At 37.7% G+C, this 10703-nt stretch overlaps 1 protein-coding gene across 1 annotated transcript in view; it reads right to left on the minus strand.

Moving 5' to 3' along the window:
- The window catches only part of LOC106876073 (breast cancer type 2 susceptibility protein), a 123461-nt gene that overhangs the window by 103875 nt on the left and 8883 nt on the right, over positions 1-10703 (minus strand). Inside the window, exon 3 of the mRNA XM_014924478.2 lies at positions 6729-6809. Within this exon, the coding sequence (XP_014779964.1) occupies positions 6729-6809 (81 nt within the window). The remainder of the gene's footprint in view (positions 1-6728; positions 6810-10703) is intronic.

A 10703-nucleotide genomic window follows, 5' to 3' on the forward strand; every position in this document is an offset into this window, starting at 1 on the left:
GGTAGGTGTTTCCTGGTTGTTTACAGTCTTTATTGCACCTGAACATCTGCCACATACAAAAACTAACTTCCTAGTTAACCTGCCTTTGATATATATAGGTATGTGTGTTTGTGTGTCTGTGTTTGTCCCCCCACCATCGCTTGACAACCGATGCTGGTGTGTTTATGTCCCCGTAACTTAGCAGTTCGGCAAAAAGAGACTGATAGAATAAGTACTAGGCTTACAAAGAATAAGTCCTAGGGTCGATTTGCTCGACTAAAAGCGGTGCTCCAGCATGGCCACAGTCAAATGACTGAAACAAGTAAAAGAGTAAAAGTATTGTTTGACACCAATTAGCCTTCAACCAGTCCTGGTTGTATGATACAAACTCTCTGTTTTAAAGTGATTTTAATTAAAAACTTCCATCAGAATTTCATATTAATTTATATTAATTTAGAGTTCAATAATGACAAAGTTATTTTAATAAATTCTTTATTATTTTCAAAATTAAATGAAACAAAGATTGAGTTTTAAGAGAAATATGGTAACAAAAGGATGAAGAACAACCACATTTTGAAACTTCAGTATATCAAATTATATTATATGTTCCAAATACACATAATATTGCTGTAGAATAAAAAATGTAGGATACACCCTAAATTCTTGGTAGCATGTTGTAGGTATCAACTTACTTCAGCCTCTGAATTTTATTAATTTCTATAACGCTTTCATTAACTTCGTTATACTGAATTTCTATAAATATTTATGATGTCTTCGGAGAATTACATTTAGAATGTTTAGAGTAAGTCAGTGATAAGGAACATAGCTACTGCATTCTGTGGTTGCCAAGCTTCAGAAAAATTTCAGTCACGGTTGGACTTAAAGGATAGTTAATAAGCAAAAGAATGTCCAAATTACTGTTACTTATTTTTTGTAGGCTGGTTCATATTAAGTATCTCTATTCTGTGAACAGTAAGAAACATTAGCTACTTGAATTTGGAATAGTTTCTCAGCAGCTTGAAGATTTTCTTTTAAATCAAGTATTTCTTGTATATACAATCATTTCCAAGGATTGGGTTCTCTTTAAAAGGTTAGTGAAGTATGTTTACATTTTGTGCAATGTGCAAATGACTCGCTGCCACACACCATTTTGTGTTTTTGTGCGATAGAGTTTGCTTATGTACTCAACATACAAAAAAAAAAAAAAAAGAAGAAAAAAGTAAGAAAGAAAAACCCATCATCATTTAACATCCATTTTTCCATGCTTGCATGGGTCAGATGGAACTGGCTGAGATAGATTTTCTACAGTCGGATGCTCTTCCTTTTGCCAAACCTCACGTTTCCAAACACAGAAATGTTGTCCCATACCTAGACATGTTTTTTGACAGAAGAGTGGAAATGAACAACCTCACTTGTATGATGATGATGATGATGACGATGATGTTCATTTACAACCATCATGTGATGTCAAGACAAACGTACACACACACGCAAACACACACACTATGAGCTATTTTCAGTTTCAATCAATAAAACTCATTTACAAGGCACTGATTGGCTTGGGGGCCATAGTAGAAAATACTTGCCCAAGGTGCTGTGGGACTGAACTCAGATCCCATGATTGGGAAACACAGCTATCCATATTAGTTCCAATATTTTTAAAATAATTTTTTAATCATAATTCTTATTTTTATTATGAAATGAAGCCGTGCTTATGACCTTTATAGACATTCTCAAAAGGAAAAAGTTATGGTCAATGTTAGCTTAGAACCTCAACAGGCTTGCTTGATCTACAAGGAATAGCAGCCAAATATTTTTCAAATCACACTCTGATGTTTCATGTAAGGACAGAATATCAGACAATGTAATCCTACATACTGTTAAAGGCTGAGATAAACATAGCTGGAATGAGTTTTATCAATGAACTGTTCAATCAGAATTGATTTGGGGTTATAGGAAAGTGGGTTATACATCATTAGATGTACACCTGACTTTCCTATATTAAATTAAGAATTTGAACGGAACGCTGAACTCCAAACTATCAACACAAACAACATTTATTCAAGGTGGAAAATATACATCTTTAATCTTGTTTGTTGAGACGTCTTCGGTGTGTGAGAACATGGTTGTTGGGACGTTGGTATATTGATGTGAGTTTGAAAAGGTGGAGAGACAGCTAGACACGTCCTTGCTCAATCGCTGGCCAGCAAGAAAGAGAGCGATCAAAGCGGGAAAGCTTGGTTGTTGAATTCCACGCATGCGTGAGACTACGCATGCGCACGGCGTTACTACAGGGTTAAATAACAAAAGTGACAACAATATGAGCAGGGAAGGAATTCCTGGAGAATATGGGAGTGAATAAGATGTTTGACATGGGTTTTGAGTTGTATGATATAATATTTGTTTGTACTCCGTTGCTTACGACGTCGAGGATTCCAGTCAATCAGATCAACGGAACAGCATGCTCGTGAAATTAACGTGCAAGTGGCTGAGCACTCCACAGATACGTGTACCCTTAACGTAGTTCTCGGGGATATTCAGCATGACACAGTGTGACGAGGCTGACCCTTTGAATTACAGGCACAACAGAAACAGGAAGAAAAAGTGAGAGAAAGTTGTGGTGGAAGAGTACAGCAGAGTTCGCCACCATCCCCTGCCGGAGCCTCGTGGAGCTTTAGGTGTTTTCGCACAATAAACACTCACAACGCCCTGTCTGGGAATCGAAACTGCGATCCTATGACCGCGAGTCCGCTGCCCTAACCACTGGGCCATTGCGCCTCCACTGTATGATATAGTAGATAAAAGAGAAGTCGAGTGTATCAGGTGGGATTGTGAGAGATGGTGTACAGACTGACATTTCAGTGAAGCAGAAGCTGTAGTAATGGTACAAACAGTAAAGAGAGGAGGCAATTTGTCTGTGGGACAGTGGATTGTATAATGGTGCTGATTAGTCAAATGGCTTTTTCTTCAGATGCCATCTGCAACGCCTGTGTATGTAGCATCTTCAGTCCCAGATACATCAGTAGAACTCAACTGTATGTTGCACTAAAGCAATGTAATGAGTAAGTAACTGATTATGGATCAAGTACTTCATGATTCCCAGTACTTCGATTCCCGGACCGGGCGTTGTGTGTGTTTATTGAGTGAAAACACCTAAAGCTTCATGAGGCTCCGGCAGGGAGTGGTGGCGACCCCTGTTGTACTCTTTCACCACAACTTTCTCTCACTCTTTCTTCCTGTTTCTTGAGTAACGCAGCGATGGACTGGCGTCCCGTCCAGCTGGGGGGGAACACATATGCCATAGAAACCGGGAAACTGGGCGCATGAGCCTAGCTAGGCTTTAAAAGGGCGCATAAATAAATAACTTCATGATACTCAAGAGGAAGCTCAGACATCGTCAGATGTTGTGAAGGCTAGCATTTGTAGCTGATTTTTAAGGGTTTTAGCTTTACATAATACATACTTAGCCTGTAAAACTGTTTCTTTGATATGTGTAGTGATGTGTCTTGCTACTGATGAACAAGGTTACGTCTGGGTTAAGTTCCCTTTGGAAGATGCTTTTCACATCTCAATTCACTCAAGACACTGCATGCAGCATGAGAAGCAATATTTTACTTTCTAAGGCAGTGAGCTGGCAGAATTGTTACCACACCAGGCAAAATGCTTAGTGCCATTTCACCTATCTTAATGTTCTGAGTTCAAATTCCACTGAGGTTGACTTTGCCTTTCATCCTTTTAGGGTTGCTAAAATAAGTTGAATACTGGGATTGATGTAAATGACCTACTACATTCCCCAAAATGCTGGCCTTGTGACAAAATTTGAAATTAATATTTTACTTGCTAAATTTATAGGCGTAGGAGTGGCTCTGTGGTAAGTAGCTTGCTTACGAACCACATGGTTCTGGGTTCAGTCCCACTGCATGGCACCTGGGGCAAGTGTCTTCTACTATAGCCTTGGGCCGACCAAAGCCTTGTGAGTGGATTTGGTAGACGGAAACTGAAAGAAGCCCATCGTATATATATATATATATGTATGTGTGTATGTGTTTGTCCCCCCAACATCGCCTGACAACCGGTGCTGGTGTGTTTACGTCCCTGTAACTTAGCTGTTCGGCAAAAGAGATCGATAGAATAAGTACTAGGCTTACAAAGAATAAGTCCTGGGGTCGATTTGCTCAACTAAAAGACGGTGCTCCAGCATGGCCACACAGTCAAATGACTGAAAAGAGTAAAAGAGTAATGTACTTTCAGAGCCATGAGTGTACATCAGTTGGTTACATACCCCCCCCCCATATGGCTATAATGCATTGCTTTGAAATTAGTGTGGTAATTGTTTATTGATAGATTATCTGTATTTATGTAAGTTGTTGTTGTTGTCATCATTGTCATCATCATTTGTCAGGATGGGTTGAATAGGTTGTCACAATTTGATTTAGTGACATTCAGAGATACTGCCCTCCTAGATGGGTCAAAGGATATTTTAGTCATCCTCTACAACTGGATGCCCTTCTTAATATCAATCACTTTACAAAACTGTGTGCATCTACAAATGCTAGAGATGTTGTCTTATTCCCTAAGAGATGAACAAGTCTCTTTATTTACATTTAATATTTTTCCCGGTGAATGTAGCTGGATATAAATTACAAGGGAAATGACGACCAATGGCATGAAAGAGGAGAGGGTATGAATATGAGTGTTACAGGGGAAACAGAGTGAAAGGATAATAGGGAGGGGAATTATGGATTAGAGGTACTGTTAGTTACACACTGGTAGTGGCAGGAGGCTGAATAGAAAAAAAACACAGCACGAGCAGTATGTTAGGGTAGCAATAAAGAGGTATCATGACAAAGAGAGTGTGATGGCTAGTATCAGAAATGGTTGACAGGAAGAGTGGTAGATGACAGATGTAAAAATTAACACTTCCTTCTCCAAGCCTAGATTCGAAATCAAATCTAAGAATTCTCGGTTGTCCAAACCACCACGATCAACAGGCGTGAAAACAAGTTTCCTTTGTCCTGTCAAAAAGTGATCGATCATCGCCCTTTGACCTACGACCTCAACCATGTCAGGTGAAGTTCAACTGGACAGGAGCTGACCTATTTAGGTACAAACTCTGCTGCAGTATGTCTGTCCTTCTAGCTGCCACGTTTATTATAAATATGGTGGTCAACAGACAGATGATGAGAAGAAAGGCCTAGCAGGCAAATGAGGACGGTCTACAACACAACAGGTTTTGGCAATAGCAGAGACCAGAGCAATGTTCAAAGTTCCACAGTAGACAACTGTATCAGATGAACTATGTACACACACGCACACACACAAACATTCATTTCTGACATATCATTTCCACAGATGTGCCTTGTTTCTATTTCTAGCAACTCGTAGCAGTTGTCAACATTTTGCATGTAGTGAAGAATTATGTGTACCAACGACAAATTAAGTCCAGTGAATAAATTATTTTTAATTATGAATCGATTCACTCATTTATTTACTTCAGAGGCATACACATTACTTTTGCGTCTGTTTACCATGATCCACATTTAACCACTACAAAGATAAGAGTCACATAGGAAAGGGTGGATATGAATAGGTCATTACACAGGTATTGCAATGCATAAGAGGAAAGAAAAAGTAGAAGAATGGGAGTGAGAGAAAGGTAGGGTGGAAATGACAATGGGTAACAGTACAAGGATTTGTGAAGAGCACAGAGGATGGTAGGTCAGAAGGTAGTAAGTAGAACAAGAGATGAAGAGATAGGACTATACTGGGCAAGAGACCTAGTAATATAGATATATATATCCAAACCTCCATCACCATATTTTAGCTGTTTTGCCATGCTTGCACTTGAGAGCAAGTCTTTTCCAGCACAGTGTGTCACAATCATGGTTCTTTGTCATCTTTTTACGGTTCAGCTTCTTGAGATCATACATAACTACTTTGTTCCATGTCTCCTACCACACTTGTTCCATTCATTTCAAGTATTCAACTGACATACTCCATATGCATCACACGAGCATACCAGCAGTCTTCTCTCTTGCACACAACATCTCATACATCTCATATCCAGTTTTACTTTCAGCTCACTTGTGCTTCATAATTCCTGCATACTAACATCTTCGCAATTTGTGGACCATGCTTGCTTCAGTTTCCTTCCAGCCGTACAAGTCTGTATTTAAGACCTAACATCCTGTTCCTATCATCATTGCACTTTAGACACAAGCATCATACCAGCAACCCTTCATTGCTAACTTTCATTGTGTTGACAGCATTTCTGTACGGGCTTATATGACCCTCATAAGCCATTTGTCTATCCCTAACTTCCTTAGTGATTACTAAAAGCATCTTATATATTTGATGATATAAGACGATCTTTTCTTCAAAAAATATGTCTCAAAAAATCACCTGGGGTACTAAATGTGAAATTGCTTTAAATATTGCATGCATTAATGCACTAACAAATTTTTTCTTGAATATGCACATTGAGGTGCAACAAATATACTCACGCATCTTCAATGCCATCAAATATGGTAATTAGTCCACAATTACTGAAAAACATTGCTACATTTTTGAATAAAGAATACTAAATGGCTGAACAAAGTATTTTAGGAGGTATTAATTTATCTGGCTGTCATTATATTCTGTTAACCTATGAATCTTACAGAAGCAATGTTCATTTTTTAACTTGCCTTCAACCATGTAAACACAATTGTAAATATTCACAACAACAATTAAAAAATGTATTTATTTACGGATAGGATCTGTAACCACAGGAAGAATTCTCTGCCGGTCTTCAGTTCCATGTGAAACGGAGGGTTTCCAGAGAGCAGAATCTGAAATATTTGCATTACATTACTAACTTGTATAATTTGATAAATAAAACCAACAAAAATCACAAAAATTTAAATAATTATTCAAAACATAGATGTACAATAATATACTCATTTACTCTTTTACTTGTTTCAGTCTTTTGACTGCGGCCATGCTGGAGCACCGCCTTTAGTCGAAGAAATCGACCCCAGGACTTATTCTTTGGAAGCCTAGTACTTATTCTATCGTTCTCTTTTGCCGAACCACTAAGTTACGGGGACATAAACACACCAGCATCGGTTGTCAAGCGATGTTGGGGGGACAAACACAGACATACAAACACACACACACATACACATATATATACACATATACGACGGGCTTCTTTCAGTTTCCGTCTACCAAATCCACTCACAAGGCATTGGTTGGCCCAAGGCTATAGTAGAAGGCACTTGCCCAAGATGCCACGCAGTGGGACTGAACCCGGGACCATGTGGTTGGTAAGCAAGCTACTTACCACACAGCCACTCCTATTTATAATACATTAAAATTGGCCTAGTGACTGCTATTTTTAATTAAATCTCTGTGACTAATTGTTATTAGTATGATAATAAATTTTCAGCATATAAACTGCAATATTTGAGATAAGCCTGCTTCAGTGACCTTGTAGATAAGAGCATTTAAACATGATTTTTTTCTTTTTATTTCTTAATCAGAAGGCAATGTCAGATCATGATATTCTGCTAAGTTTCTGAGATAACAGGGCAAAAGAAACAGTGACTCATGGGTTTTCCTCAGACTCATCATCTTATACAAATATTTGCAACAAAGTGGAATTCCCTAAACAAGGAACCTGAATACCAAGTAATGGTGTTAAACTTGGTAACAGATTAAGTGTGCTAGCATACATCCATGGATAAAACAGTTGATGATAGTTGGACTGAAAAGTAGGGCAGATGCAAAGAATTGTGTGTGTGTGTGTGTGTGTGTGTGTGTTTGTGTTTGTGTGTATGTATACATACACACACACACACACACTATATAGGACCGAATATGAATATGTGGTACAAAGTTTACTTCCCAACCACATGGTTTTAGATTCAGCTCCACTGTGCTACACTTTGGGCAAGTATCTTCAACTATACCTGAGTGATCAAAGCTTTGAGAGGATTTGGTAAATGAAAACTATTATGGCGGTGAGCTGGCAGAATCTTTAGCACGCTGATTCAAATGCTCAGCAGTCATTTCAACACAAGTGAACATCAAGAATCTTGCAAAACCAAAATCGAAATATAATCTGGGCTGTAGAAAATGAAAGAAAAGGGAAACAAAGAAAGCTTCTAACAATGCGTAAAGTTTTACAAAATACCTTTGTATTTTGTTGTATGTGTATATATGTGTGTGTGTCTGTATGTCCCTAACAGCTGCTTGAAGACCAGTGCTGGCATGATTACGCCCCTTTAACAAGGTGGTGACCTGGCTGAAACGTTAGCATGCCTGTCTCCACGTTGAGTTCAAATTCCACTGAGGTCGACTTTGTCTTTCATCCTTTCGGGGTCGATAAATAAAGTACCAGTTGCGTACTGGAGTTGATCTAAACGACTGACCTCCTTCCCCAAAATTTCGGGCCTTGTACCTAGAGTAAAGATTACGTCCCTGTAACTCAGCAGTTCAACAAAAGAGACAGACAGGATAAGTACCAGGCTTAAAAAAAGGCACGAAGGTTGATTCATTCGACTGGAAAGTCTTCAAGGCAGTGCCCCAGCATGACCTCAGTCTAACAACCAAATCAAGTAAAAAGTAAAAGATTTTGGATGCAAATGCCTCTACTTCTGCATAATAACGTTTCAAATGAACAACAACGCTCTCATCATCTTGCTGTTTTTAATTTTAGTTTAAGTTTTTACTAAATAATGAAGACAGGAGAACCTCTCCGTTTACTTTATAATAACAAAAATCCTCATTAGACTAAACTATGCAGTTTACTGTTTGTGTTGTCAGGACATAAACATGTGTGAAGGAGTAAATCTTCTCCATTTCAATATTTGGGTGTAGGGAAGAAACAAACATGCAACACTCTCTCTCTCATTCTTTTTATCTCTGCCTGTCTTCCTATGAAGAGTAAGCATCTTTCTTCTTACTTTTTTCTTTTCATAGTCTTTCACTATGGTTAACTCTTTAGTATTCAAATTACAGTTTAATGTATTGCTTATTTATTTACATTGTTTTGAATTAATCATGCCATTATCAGAGCTTTGAAATTTGATATGGTTGTTTATTTTTAAAGAAACATTATAAGATATCTGTGGGAGGCAGGATCTGATTAGCTTGAACATATTCTGCCCATTTGGAAGAATATTTGGGCTGGATATCGCCAGTTTAAATGCCGAAGGGTTAAAACTTTATAGCCTTTTATTTCTTTATTTTGACAACATAAATATTCCATTCTATATTAAATAGTCTGGAAATTTATTTTGTTCAATGGTTTCAATGTAAAAAATATTTTTATGCTTTACCTTTATTAAAAAAAAACAATAACAGCATTTAACAAAAACATCTTTACATGATTATTCTGGAGTGGCCTTTGCCAGTACCGCCTGACTGGCCTTCGTGCCAGTGGGACGTAAAAGTAGATGATATTCACCATCTACTTCAATTTCTGCTTGGTGTTTTGTTTAAATTTTTTGTTGAATAAAATTTATTGAAAAAAAGCCACAATAATTATGCACCAATCTAATATAACATAGTCTCTAGTGCAAAGGGGAACAACTTTTAATAAACAAAAAATAAATTTTCAAAAAAAACTGAAAGAACTTTTGTTCACTGAGAATTATGAACATTTTAAAAAGGATAAAGTTAGCACTCAGACCAAGACAAACTTATCATTTTATGTATCGCTGGCCCAGGTGCCTTATACGTGTCACTGGCACAGGCCACAACCATGATTTCACTAAGCTTGACGTGTCTTCTCAAGGACAGCAGATCACCAACAGTCTTGGTCACTTGTCATCCCTTCCATGAGACTCAACGTCCGTAGATGTTAAGTCTCACAGTACTTTAAAGCTTGTAATTATTTTATCAGCCCCCTTTTGCTGAACTGCTAAGTTACAGGGTCTTGAATAAACCAATACTGGTTATCTCATGATGGGAGGACTAACACAATCACACACACACACACACATGATGAACTTCCATAGTTTCTGTCAAATTCACTCACAATTGACTAATTTTTTTTTTATCTATGGACCCCTTCAATTACCATTTTATTCTGGTGGAATAAGACTAATTTTATATATACTTTTTTCAAAATTCTAAAATTTTGCTTTTCACGCCTTGACTTGTATAGGTTGAACTATGTAAATCGCTAGAGAAAGAAACTGAGCTGATTCTTGCAAAAAAGCAAGGGTTCCCAACCTTATTTTGCTTGTGGACCACCTATCTTATCATCTGTGGACCCCGTATATACACATGTAAATTTTTGAAATAAAATATTTGTTTGTATGTTATTAAAAACTAACAATGAAACAATTCCGTTATATTCATAACATAAATTCCAAATACAAATCTAGAAAATTTCAATAAATACAGCTACCTCCCCTAGTAAGCAAAACTTATTTATGGATCCACAAATTACAGTCTTTTACTTGTGGACCCCAGTTGGGAACCCCTGATCTAAAGCAACATTTTTTCATGCACACTTAATATACTATTTTGGATTCCCAATTTACTAATTTGTTTGCTTGGACCCCAAAAATACATGGACTCCAAAGTTGACCCTCACCCCAAATCTTATATGGACCTCAAGGGGTCATGTGGACCCCCAGTTGAGAACCACTGTGGTAATTGGAAACTGAAATAACCTTTTGTGTGTGTCTGTCTATCTACATACATATAAATGTGTGTGTGTGTGTGTGTGT

This window comes from Octopus bimaculoides, chromosome 7 (genome assembly GCF_001194135.2).
Source record: "Octopus bimaculoides isolate UCB-OBI-ISO-001 chromosome 7, ASM119413v2, whole genome shotgun sequence".
Lineage (NCBI taxonomy): Eukaryota > Metazoa > Mollusca > Cephalopoda > Octopoda > Octopodidae > Octopus > Octopus bimaculoides.